This window comes from Ascaphus truei, chromosome 3 (genome assembly GCF_040206685.1).
Source record: "Ascaphus truei isolate aAscTru1 chromosome 3, aAscTru1.hap1, whole genome shotgun sequence".
Taxonomy (NCBI): domain Eukaryota; kingdom Metazoa; phylum Chordata; class Amphibia; order Anura; family Ascaphidae; genus Ascaphus; species Ascaphus truei.
The window spans coordinates 72,401,886-72,420,321 of record NC_134485.1 but is presented as its reverse complement, the minus strand read 5'-3'; the positions used below and the strand labels follow the sequence as shown (position 1 = coordinate 72,420,321).

At 48.6% G+C, this 18,436-nt stretch overlaps 1 protein-coding gene and 1 long non-coding RNA gene across 3 annotated transcripts in view; one reads left to right on the top strand and one right to left on the bottom strand.

The window, feature by feature from the left end:
* Window positions 1-4,166: 4,166 nt before the first annotated feature.
* On the bottom strand, window positions 4,167-16,228 carry LOC142491547 (uncharacterized). The gene is made up of 3 exons (XR_012800423.1): window positions 16,138-16,228; window positions 15,611-15,683; window positions 4,167-4,842 (listed from the first exon to the last, which is right to left on the bottom strand). It is a non-coding gene; the product is annotated as an uncharacterized LOC142491547 (long non-coding RNA).
* Window positions 5,698-18,436, top strand: part of POLA1 (DNA polymerase alpha 1, catalytic subunit) — a 93,912-nt gene continuing 81,173 nt past the window's right edge. Inside the window, exon 1 of one of the 2 annotated variants that reach the window (XM_075594266.1) lies at window positions 5,698-5,752. Coding sequence is in view for 1 of the 2 variants with exons in the window: in XM_075594265.1 (XP_075450380.1) it covers window positions 16,446-16,488 (43 nt within the window). In the remaining variant the exon portion in view is untranslated. Of the gene's footprint in view, window positions 5,753-16,340; window positions 16,489-18,436 lie in introns of those variants that run through there. The other variant, XM_075594265.1, reaches the window with a different exon arrangement.

Genomic DNA, 18,436 nt, shown 5'->3' with positions numbered 1-18,436 from the left:
TCAGTGATACCCAACTCCGTCCCGAGCATGGTAAGTCCATGTGTTCCTGGCCCCTTTGAGTTCCTGAGCCTTAGAGTAGGGAGGGGGTCATATCAGCTCTACCTTAATATTCATAAGTATGGATGGGTGGCGGTGCATAGGGAATAGGGAATATATATTTTCAAAATGATCAAGAAATTATCAAAAAAGATACCCTAATATTGCACTCTGCCTAATCATGAGGTTTCCAGACACAACATTGTGTATCAACCACTATGCATATCTAATGCTAACACCAGGGGGGGAAAGAAAAGAAGGGGGTTGTGAGTGACGAAAAACAATAACATTTTATTTAAACTCTTCCATAATAAAAGTATTTAAAAAGAGCAGTTGTATGCGTATTATTGACACGTTATGTTGTCAGACCCATAAATAGTAATTCAGTGTTATAGTGAGTATTACCTGTTATTTAAACCTTATGTGTCTTGGTATCAGGGTACAAACAATACTGAATAAGTTAAAGGTCAGAGGAGAATACCTGTTAATAAATCGTATATGGGACAATGGGTATGGTCAGGTTATATTTCCATTAATAGATGGATCAGTTGTATCATATAACAGGTAATAATTATTGTAGCCTCTGATAAACAATCATAAGCTACTGATCATACACACAATACATAATCTGAGCCTTGCCTGTTCCTGAGGCTAGCTTGTTCTTTTGGATTCCCTGTTGCTGACCTCAGCCTGTGATCCCGACCACCGCTCCTGTGCCGCCTGCCTTTACCCCAGCCTGTATCCTGACTTTCCAGCTTTGCCACCTGCCTTGACCTCTCCCTGGATCATGACTATGTCCCCTGTCTCTGGTCGGTGATCATATACCCCTACCTCAGCCCTGCGTGTCCGTTTCCTATACAATGCATCTGATCTCAGACACACTATTAGAGTGGGTTGTGGTTCCTTACATTGCATCTGATCTCAGACATGCTATAAGAGAGGGTTAGGGTTCTTAACAATGCATCTGATCTCAGACGCGCTATTAGAGAGAGTTGGCACTGAATTTCACAATATCATTATAGGGTTCCTTAACCACTGGATTAGGCACTTTTTGAGAATTTATGTGATCGATCGATCACAGGAGAACGAATTGATCGGCAACTTAGCTAATTACTTATCATTGTGTGGATTGTATTGATGCACATATTAAAAGGAAAAAAATTAAGTAAAAAAAAAAAAACGCCGCTTGGACTGCTGCTTTAACTTGTTTTGTTTTGTCATTTGCTGCTTTAATGTAATTGAAAATCCCACCTGCATTAACATACTAGTGCAACTAGTCTGCATGTAAAAAAACCAATACGTCTGCATGTAAAAAAAACAATACTCACTCACATATGGCAATCATAGTCATAATCAGTAAAATTATACTTTACTTTGCTCCTATGTCTGTTTTACAATAAATGTTTTAATATCACTCACATACAAATTAAAAGGGGGAAGGTTTGCATGTAATAAGTACAGTATCTGACTACATGAATGACAGCTGCACTGATTCAAAGTTACATTGCTATTTGACATGGTGTATAACATCATTTTCACAGTGGGTGAAAGCAAGTCAGTACAGCCCGATCAAGGCCAGCAGTCTAGAAAGGTGTTATAAGTAATTGAAAAATATTATGTTTACGGTCAAACAATGTAGATACAAGCAGGGCCGGTGCAAGGCTATTTAGCACCCCAGGCAAACATTCACCTTTTGTTTTTTTTCAATGTTATACCGCTATTCTCTCCCCCCCAACCCCCATCCTTTTTCTCCCACCGCTCCCCATCATCTCTCTTCCCCCTCCTCATCCTCTCATCCCCTCTCTTCATTCTCTCACCCCCCCCTCATCCTCTCTCCCCCTCATTTCTCTTTCTTTCGCCCATCTCATCCTCTCTAACCCCCTCCTCAGCCTCTCTCATCAGATTCCTCTTAATTCAGCCCCTCCTCATTGTCTCTCTCTCAACCACCTCCTGATCCTCTCTCCAACATTCCTCAAACCTCTCTTGCCCCTCCTCATCCTCTCTTCCCCCCTCACCTTCCTCTACCCCCCTACTCTCCCTTCTCATCTTCTATCCCCCCTGCCCTCTCTCCGCTCCTCATTCTCTATCCCCCCTCTTCTCTCTCCCCATCCTATCTTCCCCTCCTATCCCCCCATTCCTCATCCTCTCTCAACCCCCCTCCTCATCCTCTCTTACCCTCCCTCCTGTCCCCCTCCCCCTCCATTCTCCCTCCTCAAACTCTCTCCCCTTCCTCATCCTCTCTCCCTTCTTATCATTATTATCTCTCAACCCCCTCATTCTCTCTCACCCCATCATCCTCAATCAACCCCCATCATCCTTTCTCACCCCCTCATCATTCTCTCAACCTTCCTCCTCATCCTATCTTCTCTACTTCCTCATCCTCTCACCCCCTCCTCATCCTCTGTCAACAATCCTATACCCCCCTCCTCATTCTCTCACTCCCCTCCTCATCCTCTCTCACTCCCTCTCCTCACCCTCCCTCCGCATCCCCTCTCACCTTCTAACCCCCCTCCTCATCCTCTCTCCCCCTCCTCATCTTCACCCACCCCTCATTCTCCTATCTCTCCCCCCTCATCTTTCCTTCCTTCCCTCATCATCCCTGTCCCCCGACTCCTCCTTATCATCATCCCTCTCCCTCATCGTCGTCTCTCTCCCTTCCCCCTCATCTTCATCCTCACTCACCTCCTTATGCAATCTCACTCATCCTCTATACCCCTCTCCTCATCAGCTCTCCCCATCTCATCCTCTATACCCCACTCCTCATCCTCTCTCGCCTCCCTCCTCAACCTGTCTCACCCTCCTCAACCTGTATCCCCCCTCTCTCTCCCTCTTACCCCTTCATTCTCTCACTCCCTCCATCCTCTCCCCCACACCTTCATCCTCTCTCACCCTTTCACCCATAATTAAAATACCTTACCTCACTGTGAAAGTCCTCCCTGGCACCGGAAGTTGGCACTTTCTTCCAGGTTGCCAAGGTCAGATTGCCTCTGCCACAGACGTCGCCGCCACCCTCCTCCTCCACACGCTTGCTTCTCTTCTCCCGCGAGACCCTCTGCCACTGCAATCACCCCCCCAAAATGTGCCACCCTAGGCAACCGCCTAAGTTACCTAGTGGTTGCACTGGCCCTGGATGTAAGTGAATATTGTGACATTTTATTAAATAAATAATGTCTAGTATTTTACCCCTGCTTGTTGGTGCTCTTCCTGTACTTTAATCTAAAGTTCTTAAGGGGATTTAGAGACTGGCTTCTATAAAGCAGCATAGCTTGGTATGCATGAAATTACTTGGCCTGGATATAAAGAATGTCACCCTATAACAAGTGGCGGACTTACTTTTTTGTCGCCGTTAGCTTGGGGGCAGCCGTTCGCCCTAGCGTAGTGTTGTCATGATGTTATGGTGGCATGTGATGCTGTGTTGTCATGGCAACGCGTTGTCATGTGACATTGCATGGTCATTTGACGCTGCGTTTTCATGGCAAAACGTCATCATTTGACGCCGGGTCACCTTGACGATGCGACACTACAGGAGGGAGCTCGCTCCGGAAAAGGTAAGACTCTCACACACATACATTTCCTCCAAACGAAATTGCCACTCTAAGGCCTTATGTGAAATCTGCTACTGCCTATAACACAATATAAAATGAAAAGACAACTCAGCTAAAATTGCAAACAAAATACTTTTGCTCAAGGTCAAGGAATCATGCAGCAATACTTGACTCAGTTATGGTTGACTATAGTTATTTGGGGTCAGACTGTAGGAGAGAATTGCGGGTGTGGAAGGTGGTGGTGTGGGAGAGAGTGAGTTGGGACTGTGGGTGAGGGAGAGAGAGGTGGGGGTGTGTGAGAGACAGGTTGTTGTGTTGGAGGGGAGAGATAGAGAGGTGCGGGGGTGGCAGATGGGAAGAGTAAGGTGGAGGTGTGGGGGGAGGGGAGAACGGTGAGGGTGTGGGGGTGGAGAGAGGTTGGGGTGTGAGAGATAGAGGGGGTATACCTTGGTAGTGGCGTTCGTCTGGATCAGATGAATGGATGGAAGGGACAGTGGGGAAGGGAATCCCACATGCAAAAAAGACACAGACACAATGGTGCAGATTGCTTTTATATGCAATAAAAGTAAGAGATATTAAACTCACAAGCTTAAAGCAATAACAGGCATTGGGACTACCCAGGTTCAGAATCTGGAAAAGGAAACAGCACTCCTTCCTCCACTGTTGGAGCTGCTGTGACGGCATTACACAGTGAACAGATGGTAGTACCAGGGAATGTTGGACCCAATCTTGGCCAGAATCCTCTCCAAAAAGTCCTCCAGACATTGGATAGTCCTCCTTGCATCTGTATGGCTCCACCCTACGCATTTTGCGCAGTTGAACTTTGTCAGGGGTTAACCCAGGGGTCTGCAACCTCTCAAGGAAGAAGAGACATTTTCTAAAAAAAATTATTTTTCCGAAATATTCCAGGAGCCGCAACACATTCATGAATATTACACCCCCACAAACACATACATATACTGTACACACCAATAGGTATATACTGTATAAGCATTAACATACGACAAAATATGTGGGGAATAAAATGCATCTCACAATAATAAGTCCCTTTATTTAGTTTTTTTCATACTGTCACGAGGGAGACTCCAGGAGCAGGTAGGACAGCGGTGGCTGGAACAGCGGGGGAAACAAGAATGGTCTGGGTCACGGGCTGAGGTCGGTGGCAGGCGGCAGGCAAGGATCGTCAGGGTCCAGGCAGAGGTCGGCAGCAGGGTGGTAGGAATAGGGCAGGAGAGCAGGAACTGAGACCAGGGAGCAGGGACTAAGACCAGGGAGCAAGAAACAAACAGGGACAAGCAAGATCATAGGCAAGGGCCTTTAATATATACAGGACTCAATACAGAAACGGATCAGGGCAGAGGGAGTCACCAAACACATAAAGCAAAGGCAAAGAAGCACAGGAAACTATAAGGACAGGCCGAGACAGAGGACAGGAGCATCAAGGGGAGACAGACAGAGGAAACCCAGAGCAGACAGAAAACAGCAGCACACCCGGTGGACAGCCAAGGGAATTGGGAGAGAGGGAGACTTAGGAAAATATGTCAGGGCTATTCCTGACACACACATACATGCCAGTGTTTGTATCCACGCCCAAACAGTGAGTTATTTCTGTTATTACTGGTCCCACCCATACAAGACTTACCTCATGCCAGAGGCTATTGGGGGGACCGGACCACTGTTATATATTGTGGCTACGTGGGACATCTGGTTACACTGACAGCTATTGTGAATAAGGATATTACTACAGTATTAAATATTTACTCTGTTTGGCATACACTGAGAAGCGCCACCAGGGGGTGTGAGACTCCCATTATTTCCACTTCACATACATACATACACTATTCTCCCCCAAAAAAACATGCACAACCCCCCCACCCCCCACAAATACATACACACTAGCCCCCCACCCACAAATACACACAATATATATATTGTGATGTACTGAAGTAGAAGGTGTTTGAGGGGAGGTACATAGGACCCAGCACCTTCCAGTGTGTGTTCCCTTCCCTCACACCTGAGCCTTAATTAATCAGGTACCATGTAAAAGGCAACACAGGCAGTTTCCTGTGCTGCTGCTGTGCTGATCTGAAACTGAAAGCACACACACAGACAGCCCTGTGAGAGAGTGCAAGTGGAAAGCTGCAGGTACAATGTGTAAAGTGGGGACAGAGGTAAGTTCTCCCACTGTTAGTTAGGGACTAAGCTGTATTAGCCAGAACTCCTGAAAGGAGCTAGGTCTTTTGTTTCTGTTTTGTGTTATGATTTAATCCTGTTCCTGACTTGTACCTTGTAAATAAACCCTCCTGTGCACAAACGCTAGGTTTTCCTGCCTTTGATCTGGACATAAGATCCTATGCTGTGACTGAGGTATCACAAATGGTGAAGTTTAATGCGGGCAATCCACAAGGCAGTGAAAGTGAAAAATGGAGGAATTTCTGACCACGCTTCAGCACAGACAAACATAAAGTTCTGGTATCCTAATGCAAGGTTTGCAGCAATTGGCAAAGACCCAAGAAGATATTGCATCATTGGTACAACAATCTTCCAAAATTCAAACAGAGAATGCTGCTACCTTAATGCAGGGCTTGCAACAGTTGGCAAAGACTCAAAATGAACTGTCAAAATTCCATGAAGAGAGTTTACACTCACAAACTAAAAATACGGCAGCGTTAGTACAGCAGATGGCGCTATCCCTACATCAGACTCTAAAAGAAGAGCAACAAGAGGCACACCTTCGCCTACGCCAGGAGCTCCTAGTGTTGGGAGAGAGAAAAACCACCCAGACAAGCGGGGCCCCACAAGTCACTTGGCAGGTAAAATCGCACCTCATTCAGAAAATGACGATGGACGACGTTGAGGCTTACCTGTCAATTTGCAAGCGCACCGCAGTACGCAAAGGTTGGCCAGCTGAGCAGTGGGCTGGAATAATTGCTCCCTTCCTGGTGGGTGACTCACAAAAAGCCTATTATGACTTGGAGCCAGAGCAAGCGAAAAACTATGAAACCCTGAAGGCTGAGATTATGGCATGGCTAGGGGTCACTGTCGCGGTTCGGGCTCAGCGGTTCCATTCCTGACATTACGATGCAGAAAAGGCTCCACACTCCCAACTCTACGACCTCATCCACTCGGCACGGAAATGGCTCCAGCCTGACGAATGTACAGCCGCCGCCATCGTCGAAAGAGCCGCCATAGACCGGTTCCTGCATGGTCTTCTTCGCAACATCCAGAAGTGGGTCAGCCAGAATGACCCCCAAAACGCAGAGTAGTTGGTCGCTTTAGTGGAACGTCACTTTGCTGCTGAGGAGATGTCCAAGTTCCGATGAGTTGTCCGGTCCCCGATTCCTGCACGTCAGGAGGTCTGGTAAGACTGTTCGTCGGCCTAAGAGGCCACAAGGACTCAGAGACTCACATAAAGGAGTTGGAAGTCCCACGGACCATAGGAGGGACTTCAGTCCCATACTTTCCAGTAGACTGGAGAAAAAACCCAGACCCAGTTTTGGGAAGTACACTGAATGCTACAAATGCCATGAACTTGGACATGTGGCAACAGTTTGCCCTATGAACTCTGACCGAATGCAATGTGACATTTCTGTGGGGCATTTTTCGGGCGAGGTTCCTGCTGTAAGCAGACTCTTATAGAGAAGGGTAATTTAGAGAGAAATAGGATGTGTGAAGTCAAAGTAGATGGGGTACCTGTAAGAGCAATGCTTGATACTGGCAGTACAGTTACGTTGGTCGTTGCACATCTGGTTAAGTCTGGGTTTCTTCCTGGAATCTCCTTACAGGTAACCTGTATCCATGGGGTTAATCACACTTACCCGGCTGCACGAGTGTACACAGAAACCCCCTTCGGTCCAGTACATCATCAGGTCGGGGTAGTGTCGAATCTGATGTACGAGGTATTAGTGAGTCAAGATTTCCCGTGGTTTTGGGAACTGTGGGAAAGAAAGTCTGATTGTGTCTAGGATGTACCCATGCTGTCTGAGGTCCCCGATCATGTAGACCATGGTTCTCTGTTAGAGGGTATGGCAGGCGAAGAACCTGCGGTTGAGGACCTCCCAGAAGTAGATTTTCAGGACTTACAGGTTGCTCCCGTAAAGTTGCCTCTGCCCAACTAGACGATTTGACACTAGTAAACGCCAAGGCCACAGTAGTGAGCATAAATGGAGTACCAGTTAACCCCGATGTTACGCCATCACCACCCTACTTTGTCTACAATAATGACTTATTGTATAGGGTAGAAAGAGAAAACCCCGATAGGTTAGAGCAACTTCTGGTGCCAGCATCCTTTAGAAGTCAGGAGTTGGACCTGGCCCATAGCCATATGCTGGGGGCTACACCTAGGGGTAAAGAAAACCACTGCTAGAATAAAGGTGAGATTTTACTGGCCGGGTCTACACAAAGAGGTAGGGCGTTATTGTGAGACATGTCCAGAGTGTCAAATGACCTCACCAGTAAAATCGTTCCGTAGTCCGTTAGTACCCTTGCCTATTATTGAAGTTCCTTTTGAACGTATTGGAATGGATCTGGTAGGCCCGTTGCCTAAGTGAGCACGTGGCCATCAACACATTCTAGTCATATGGACTATGCCACAAGCTACTTGGATGATGTGATCAGTTTATAAAATTATTAATATTATATTCCTTTTTAGCTTGAGTAGAGAAAAACCCTGTTTTGCCTTTTGTAAGGTTAATTTGCACATTTTGCATTTGAGGCATTTATAGAAAACTTTAATGTTAAGAATTTATTGAGATCGATTGTCTTTAATAGATTTAAGACAACTAGGAGCAATCACTCTTTTAAGTGAATTGACTTTAGTGAATACTATTCTAGGATTAGGCAGAAGCAACTAGATGCCAATGTTTATTTAGTAAGCGTTTTATTTTCGCTGACGGGACTGTACTGGGTTATGAATGGTACATTTACATTGGTTTGCAGTTCTGAGAACTTTTTAAGTCAGCTTCCTTAGTTTTTTCTTTTAATAAATCATTTCTATTTAATTGCATAGATTCAGAATAAGCATCTTCCAAGATGCAAGATTTATATGATTTTGATTTACATTTTTCTAAGGTAACCTTAGCTTGTTCTTCAAAAACCTGATGATTAGAGCAATTACGTTTTATACGTCTAAGTTCCCTGAATTGTATGTTATCAAGCCATTTTTGATAGTGATTACTTTCTGCCTCAATATAATTGAGGCAGCTTACCGGCTTATGATACGTTTTTGTACATATGATTCCATTATTGATGTAGATTAATAAATCAAGAAACTCAAGTTCAGTGGTGCTATACTTGTGAGTGAATTTTAAATGATATGTGTTTTGGTTAATATGTTCCAAAAAAAGTTCTAAAGTGTTGTGATCCCCACACCATATAATTATAATATTGTCTATGAAGGTAGGGGGTAACCAGGCTCTCTAATAAAGGTCAAGCTCGTTTTGGTTACCCCTGATCCATCTATAAGGGTCCCAGAGAGTTAGCTCTTGGGTCCAGTAACATTGTACCATGCCAATGTATTGTATGTATTTTTTTGTGTTTCTCCCTTTCTGGGCAGGCAATCAAGCAGGGGATGCTAGGGTATGAGTTTCAAGGGGGATTTTGTGGAGGAACCGTTGACAGAATGTGCCTAGGAGGTTGGGGTCCGGAGTTGTCGATTCCCCTATAAATGTACCTGGGAATCATGCCTGATTCTCGGATACATGTAGGCACATTGTCCCGGCAATACCTCCCCTTGAAAATGCAAACGCGACTCACCACTAGGGTACCCTGCTTCAGCACAGTCCAGAAAGGAGAATGAGGCACAGGGATAAACATGTATTCCTGTGGCTGCCCCAACACTCCCCGATCCAGTATCCCCAATCCGGGGCAACGTTCCCCAGCTACAGGGCTGTCCGCCTGTGAGAGGCTAGACCCAACAGAGGAACAGACAGCAGCCATGCAGCTGGAGCAGCAGAGGACCTAATCAGCGGTCCCCACAGAAGCTACCAGCAGCACAGCGGTGGAGCTCGATGGGTAGCAGAGTACAGCCATCGGGCTGCAGGACCAGGCGGTCCAAAAAAGATTTTTGCGCACAGGGATTCCAGGCAATCGACAGGTGGTCGGCCTGGATAACCCCAGCGCTATGGTACCTCTGGGGCAGCCTGAAATGGTCTGCCCAGAGCACTGGCTCCCATGGACGGGAATGCCGGTGAAGCTACTGGGACAGGATGCTCCTGTGACCCCAGTCACAGGTAGCCAAAGTCGAGCAGTTGCCCAGGCAGTTGCCGTCCATCACAGTGTTTCATGCTCCCCAGCTTTGGAGCCAACAGCAGTGATCGCCGCTCCCCTGCATTTGGAGTCATCAAGTTCCTGGGTCACCAAGCAGACCAGGCAGGTAAGCCAGATTCAGCCAAACCTCTGTCCTGACATCCCTGTTGACCATTCTCATAACTTAGTGACTGAGGGCGAACGGCTGGAGCTCAGTGAGTGGTACTGGGAGATGGTGTGGGTAGACCCTGATTTGGAGGACGAGACCTCAGGCGTCCGAGTCTGTCTCCAAGATCATGCCGATCAGTTCCCTGGACCCTGTGTGCTTTTGTACTGGGAACCAGCCCCTGTTGCTCCGGCCAGACTATGGAGAGTGAAGGACCAGTTAGTGAGCCCCTGGGTGGATAGAGAACAGACCTTACAGGGGACTCGAGATCCTGCTGACAGGGCATCAGGGGGTCGCCCTCACCAGAGCCCGGCTGGTGCCACCGTTCTGCGGTCTGGAGGCATCGGCGTTCGGCCGTTCCTGGGATGTCTGCCGGCAAGTGGGCAAGCCAGAGGACAGTGCGAGGGCTCCCCGGAGACTGAAACCAGGGTATGTAAGCCCTTACAGCACAATGCTGTGACTGAGTCAGTGGCGTTAGCTGTATGCATCTCGCCGCTGGGAGATCTGAAAAGCCAGGCTCTCCCCGATGTTCTAGGAGAGGCTAGGCAGAAAGGCTCAGTGGAGCAGGGGGAGATCAGTCCCCAGCTTGCAGCTCCCCAGCGGGAGTGGAAGCGAGAGGTAGGAAAGATAGACCGGGTCCTGGCTCTGGATAAGCTGGGCAGGACCCAGCCACCTGATCGCCCGGTTGACACCGGGGATCACAGACCCCTCCACCGGACCACGTACAGGGTCTCGTCGGAAGGGGAACAGAGTTTGCAGGGGGCTAAGGAGATTCTTCTGATGAGCCATTAGGGGGTGCTCACACCAGAGCCCAGCTACTGCAACCGTTCTGCGGGCTGGAGGCATCCCTGAGTGAATTGGCGAACAGCCGCGCCTGGGATGTCTGTCAGCTAGCAGGCAGGCTGGCCGGGAGACAGTGTGAGAACTCTCCGGAGACTGCCATCGGGATTAAGTGTGCATTTCCGGCAACAGGCTGGGAGTGGAATGGCGGCGTTGGTAGTATACAACCTGCCGCAGGGAGATCGGGAGAGCCAGGCTCTGCCCAATGCCCTGGTAGTAGCCAGGGAAGGAGGCTCCGTGGAGCAAGGGGAGATAGGTCTCCCAGCAGGAGCAAAGGAGAGCGGGTCCTGGTTCTGGAGAAGCCGGGCAAGACTCATCCAACTGATCGCCCAGTCGACACCGGGGATCATAGACCCTTCCACAGGACTACATACAGGGTCTCTGCAGATGGGGAATGGAGTACGGAGAGGGAGATACAGGGCTACTGAAAAAGGGTGGAGAGCCTGTGTAGCATCCCAGACAGACCCCTGACTGAGGTAACCAAGAGGCTATGAGGGCTCGGGAGCCGCACGGACCTTCGCACGCTCCCGCAAGACGCCGGCGCACGCATTCACCTTTCTCCAGTACCCGGTGCCGGCTCCCTGGAACACCGCGCTCTCATGCACGCCTCCTCGCGCACGCGCAGGGCTTCCCCCACTGGAGCGGCGCCCTCTACCCACGCGGCACGCATGCGCGTATCCCACATCGCGGGAAGGGACTCCGGATCGCGTCGCACGTCATCAGCGTGCAAGCGCCGTGTCAAGAATTCCCAATCTGTTCTAGCGTCCTCACCTGCCTAGCTACCCCCAGCCTATCACTGTTCCTGCGGAGTCCGCACCTCCGCTCCACCCCCCTTGGGGATTGGCTTCCCATTGGTGAGTCTCTCCTATATATTCCCAGCTCACCATTCAATACCCGGCTGAGCATAGTTCCAGTTACCTGTGTTCACCTCTCTTGTGCCTTGCCCCAGTGTCTCGCTACCTTTCCCTGCTCTGCTTCAGTGACCTCCTGTGTACCGACCAGGCTTTACTATTGGACTCCGCACCTCTGGCTTACCAACCTCGGCTTGCCCTCTACGCTCCGGACCCCTCCAACCCCGACCTTGGCTAAGTACCCGCAACGATCCGTACCTCTCCAACCCCGACCCGGCTACCCTGACCAATCTACAATCAAGACTCGACCTCGTGGCTGTGGGTTGGTGTTATATCAAATCCCCACCTCGGCCTTGCGGTCCCGTCTAGTTTGTGGTGAGCACATTGTGACAGAGGCAGCTTGAGGTACTGGCAGCCTGGTCCTCCAAGTGCGGGGCAGTGTTACAGGGTCTGCAAGAGTGCCTGGCCACCGTTTTGACTCTGGAGCGAGGGCAGCCCTATGTGTGTGGGAAGCCCTACCCACTGGTACTGGATCACCAGCCCCTAAGTTGGTTATTGAGGGTGGCGAGGAAGACTGGGATGTTGCTGCAGTGGATCCCTGCCCTTCAGGACTTGGACTTTAAAAAGGCCAAGAGGTTCGGCAACACGGGCAGATGCCCCCAACAGGACAACCCCAGTAGCATATGGACCTCAAGGATTTTCAGCCTAGGGGAGCCACCTGATGGGGTGGTTGCCACATAGCCCTGATATTGAGTGGGGAGATGTGATGGTAGGGGTAGCTGGCTGACCTAAGAAAAAGAAATCCCAGCTTGTTACCCCTAAAAATCGTATAACTTGGCTGGCTAAGTAATGTATATTTCTGTCCAATGCATGTAATGTCTGGGAAAGTACAGGAATGTGGGCTAGCTGTGTGTAATTCTAAGTCCTATCTTTTACCTAAATACCTTATGTCTATTTATTCCTGTGTTAGCAATTCCCCCCAGCTTAGATACTTGGTATTGTGTAGTGATGAAATTAACATGTCAGCCCTGCAAATGTAAATGATGTTATGTGCATGTTCCTATCATTTCTATGGAGTGAGTTTCTGTAATCCATTTAGCTGAGCTGTTCCATAGAAAAGATATGATCAGGACAAATGTATGGGACTAGTTAGTAGAATCAGTTACCAGGTCTGAGCCCCAGGCACTGTTTCTCTTGGCTGGCTGTCCTTGCTCAATGTAAAGGATAGCCACCAAGGGATATATAAGGGAGACTGCTTATCAGAGCACTAGTCCATCTGAGTGACACTCTGGGAAGGAGTGTGTAAATGGCGTGCCCCCCCAGAAAAGCCATGGGGGGAAGGGGGGCGTGCCCCACAGTTTGCGCACCCCTGGCTTAACCTGTATATAACATATGACAATGGGGTAATTAAAAAAATATGGGGACCTGTGGAAGACATGAAAATACACTCATGGGTTTTCCATCATTGTTGTACAGTGGAGGAATTTTGTAATTTTTTAACCCACTATAACCTCATTGTATCTGTTTTGCAACCACTGCCAGCTTTACAATGCAGGATCAGGGACCAGACTCTGAAGGATGAAACAGCGATCTTTGAGCGGGTCTACTTATTCTGCATTTTCCTTTCCAGGTTTAGATAAGTAGTTTATTGGAGGTAAAATGTCTAGGGAATACTAGTTATAAAATGGATAGGAAGCTAAATGTGACATGTCCACTGGGTGCTCATTTTCATTTCACTAGCCAAAGCCCTTGTTTACAGTTTAACCCAGTGATTCCCAACTGGGGCTCCGGGGAACCCTGGGGCTCCGCGAAGCAGTCCCAGGGGTTCCGCCTGGCCGCCCCAGCGGTTTCCTGGCTCACCCCGGCTCCCGGCTCATCCTCTCCCAGGTTTCCCCGGCTCTTCCACCCCCCCCGAGCCCGTACGGAGCCGCGCTCTAGGGTGCGCGCGTGTGGACGCATGCGCGTGCCGCCTGGATCTTCTACTCCCCCCTCGAGCCCGCACATATCCGCACTCTAGCGCACGCGTGTACGCATGCCTACTGCCCACCCGTCCCGCTACCTGCCCACCCGTCCCGCTAACTGCACGCCCGCCCGCAACCTGCACGCTGCCGCCTACTGCCGCAACCTGCCCGCCCACCCGCAACCTGCACGCCGCCACTTGAGGTGGGGAAGAGAGGGAGATGGGACATGCAGGGTGGGGGGTGATGTGAGGGAGATGGGACATACAGGGGGGGGTGATGTGAGGGAGATGGGACATGCAGGGGGTGGTGATGTGAGGGAGATGGGACATGCAGGGTGGCTGATGTGAGGGAGATGGGACATGCAGGGGGGTGAGGTGAGGGAGATGGGAATGCAGGGGGGTGATGTGAGGGAGATGGGACATGCAGGGGGGGTGATGTGAGGGAGATGGGACATGCAGGTGGGGTGATGTGAGGGAGATGGGACATGCAGGGGGGGTGATGTGAGGGAGATGGGACATGCAGGGGCGGGGTGATGTGAGAGACCTGCAGGGGGGGGGTGATGTGAGGGACATGCAGGGGGGGGGTGATGTGAGGGACATGCAGGGGGGGTGATGTGAGTGACATGCAGGGTGGGTGATGTGAGGGAGATGCGGGGGGGGGGGGTGATGTGAGGGAGATGCGGGGAGGGGGGTGATATGAGGGGTGCTGGGGGAGATATGATGATGATGATTTTACCATTTTACCCGTGCGGCCCGATTTAAAAATAAATAAATATATATATATATGTATTGGGGGGTCTTTTAAAAATGTATTGAGGTGGTGGGGGTCTTTTTAAAATGTATTGAGGCAGTGGATGTCTTTTAAAAATGTATTGCGGCGGTGGGGGTCTTTTAAAAATGTATTGGCGGGGGCGGGGTATTTTTATTATGTATTGCGGGGTGTTGTAACATGTATTTAGAGGTGTATTTACATGTATTTTGTGTGGGGATTGATAGTGGGGTAATTGACGGTAGGCAGGAGCGAGCGAGAGGGAGTAAGAGTGAGATGCAGAGGAGATAAATACATGCGAGGCAGGAGGGGAGGAGAGTGAGTGAGACGGAGGGGAGAGAAAAACATGGGTAGAGGGTGGGAAATAGAGGGGGCTCGTGTGGGGTGAAATTAACCTAAGGCCGCGCTTATAGTGCCGGCGACGCTGACGTCATGCTGCGGTTGCTAGAAAAATCAAATTGAAGTGACTTCCAGCGATCGCGACCAAGCCGCCGCGCTGTCCTGTCGCTCCAACTATAAGCGCACGTGACGGCGTAAATACATTTGTTTTGATGCGATGTTGCCAGCACTATAAACGCAGCCTAATATGTGTCAGCCAGATAGGGGTTCCCCGAGATTTTTCGAAATTCTTCAAGGGTTCCTCCAAACAAAAAGGGTTGGGAATCACTGGTTTAACCACTGTATGACATGACAATGGGATTAATGGAGCAGGTTTGGGGACCCATGGAAGACATGAACACAAACAGTAATGGGTATTCGATTGTTGCTTTCCAATAAAGCAGACCTTACCAACATTTGACATGTACAAATGGATACTTTACTTCCTCTGTGGGATGAGGGAGTTGCCAAGATTTCCTTTGGAGGAACCTTAATTTATGCAGCTTCTTTGGGAAAGCGTGGACAGCACCCTAGTTGTTTAAGCATCGTCCAGGGTGCAACTGAGCGTGCTGGCCAACTAGTTTCGCGCATGGGGAGGGGGGGGGGAGACGCGGCCATGACATCACGGAGCTGGTGCGCCCTCATTGGGCAAACCGTTCACGTGACGCAACAGAATCAAATTGATTTGTCTCGCCAAGCAGCTGAGCGCCATGTGCTCACGGGCATATATACCCTAGTCAAACACATTGTCGCAATGTGTTTGATCGCGCAGAGTGCGAGACATTATATGGGTGCTTGTGGACCGGTCACCAACCACACCTCAGTGATCCAGGGATATAGATGTGTGTCCTTTCTGCTGTTGATGCCATCTGGTAGAATTTTTTTTTCTTTTCTGTAATTGTATAACTTTTTTTTAATTGTGATTCAAATAAATCAGCAATATTAGTTTTTACTTATGCAGCTTGTAATACGCAAATCGAATGTTGTCACCATTATCCAATAATATCTAATTAGTGGACATTTGCAGGTGTCACCAAAATGGACTAAATAGATCTTAGTGTTCCCACAAAGGCAGTAAAAGGTGCAGCTACTATTCTCTAAGTCCAGTGTCCAAAACATAAACAGTTACAGTTGGAGGGTATGGTAAAACAGAAATGTTGCAATTGCATTTACAAACAGTTATTAGAATACAATTTTTTTTTTGTAGACAATGGTGCAGTAATTAAGGTTAGTTTCATTCCAATGTGTATAAGAACATTTATAATCATATTTACTGATAGGATGCCTCAGCAAATTAACTAAATGTAATCATTTCTTGGGAGGAAAAATAAAACTCAGGTACACACCGCTCCCAACCTCAATGATTCCTAGTGTACAAGAGTGCTAACGCTGCACCTCAATGGCACACAGACACCACCTCTCCCGCCTCTCAGTTTAACTGACTTTAGGCATCTGAATTACAGCAACAGAAAGAGAAGTCACTGCGCGCGCGTCCCAGTCACGGATTCAACTAGCGGGATTACGTCACGTCGCCGGCGGCCGCGCCTCCCTGTGATTGGCTGGTGAGGTCGCGCCAGTTCAATTGCTAGTGTTTGTGGGTTGCCGTTTTGGCGCCAGTTGTTCCGTTTCCCGTCATTCACGTTGCGGCCCGAGCATGTCACCCGTGTCCAGCGGAGGCGGCGAGCAGCACAGCAGCGGTAATAACCGCGGGGAGGGCGCGACGTCTACAGGAGAGGATGGGACAGCGAGGGGGATGAGAGCAGGGACACTAGGCGGGCCTGAGTGAGAGATGGGGTACAAGGACACAGGAAGCGGGAGTTGGATACTATTATGGCGTTCTCTAACACAAATAATACCCTTTTGAGAGATTAGGGGGTAAAGTACCGAAATGTGACATTTAGCAGGGGTTATCAGTTTGAGCTGCAACAAGTGAGCTGTTGTTAACTTAAACTTTAGGTTTGAGCTGTTTTGTACAGTAACTAAAAATAGCACTTGTATATAACATGTCTCAGACAGTTCTGCAACCCTGCCTTTCCCCATTAGCTATTTTGTGAGATTCTCAAATACAAACGGAGGTTTTTGGTGACATTTTTGGGGGAGGGAGGGTTCAATTTCAACTTGGCGCAAACCCGTAAAAAGACTCTTAATAGTGTGAATGCAAAATGATGTTGCTATGTATCAACCCAAACATGTGTTTGACACGGCACTGATGTTTCATTACTGTATGTTATTTAACAAATACACAATTATGTTTTAATTTAAGTTTTAGTCTATCAATCGGGTATTCAACATGATGCAAAGCGTCAAAGTTAATTGGAAACTTCAAACTATGTCATGTATGAAGTGAGATAATTACCGTCGTACATACAACGCACAGTTTATGAACGTTATGTTACTTTTAGGACTAAAACTAATGCACAATATAACGTTCTAATATGTTCTTACTAAATGGGCCCCTTGATGCTTACCAGTGTATTGTATGCGCTTTTGACAGCTAAATGGGTTATTGAGACCTCAGGCAGTAAGTGAGACTGGGGAGCCTTAGGCCAGGGCCATGGTCAAAAAGACCGTGCTGACCCGCGCTGAGGGGAAACATCATCCCTATTGAGCACGGCTTTAGATGGCGCTTCCGCAGGCGTGCGGAGGCGTGTGGAATGCTGCCGACAGCACAATTTAATTTTTCCCGCTGAGGGAAGTGCAGGGCCGGTCACGTGACCGACAAAAGCCAATGGCAGTCCGTGACGTCGGCGCTGGGGCGTGGTGCGATCGCCCCGCCTCCCGCCTGGCTCACAAGCGCTGACGCTCATGCAGGGACACAAAAAAAGCTCCTGCTTGAGCAGGAGAGCATGAGCGTCAGCGGTGCTCAGCGCTGTGAATGTCACCATGTCCGAGGCCTTAGGCTGAGCTTATAGGGACAGCGTCACGTCGATTCAAAACAAATGCATTGTCGCCGGCACTTATAATGCACGCGACAACGCTACCAAAAATCAGGTAATCACTGTTTGTTTTTTTCAGCGACAATCAGAGAGCTTCTTTCCCTCTGCCTTCCCCCTTTCTGACATCACTGGCCTTGTAGCCAGCGACGTCGCCTAAACTTAAATGACAATTATCGCTATGGGTGACGTCATAGGTCACGTCGCCGGCAGTATAAGAGCAGCCTTATGGGTAGGGGTACTGATTTCCCATAGTACAATGGGCAAAACCACGAGTAACACTGCTATGATAAGTGTGTGCCACCACCGTTTCTAAGAGGTGACTGAATAAAGAAGTCATTTTCCTCTTGTTAAGAAAATAAAAATTCCACTTGTGGACCTGTCAGATGTGAATGTGCTCACAAGTCTGTCTTTCCCCATTATCTGTTGGCATACAATGCTTCCACTGCGTCCTAGGTAATGACATGCAAATGAGCACTGTGTCTCACTTTCTGCTTCTTATCCATAGAAATTGGGGAAAAAACAGTGAGAAATGTATTTCCCTGTAAATTCTACTACTAGAGATATAGAGCTTTGTCTACCGTGAGTGACCTTCACCTCTTGATACCACCTGATAGGCCACAGATGATGTGGGCAGTATGGGTGGGTAAACACAACGTTTAAATGATCTAGCTGTCCTTTCATTATGCAACTCAATTTGTATCATATGGGT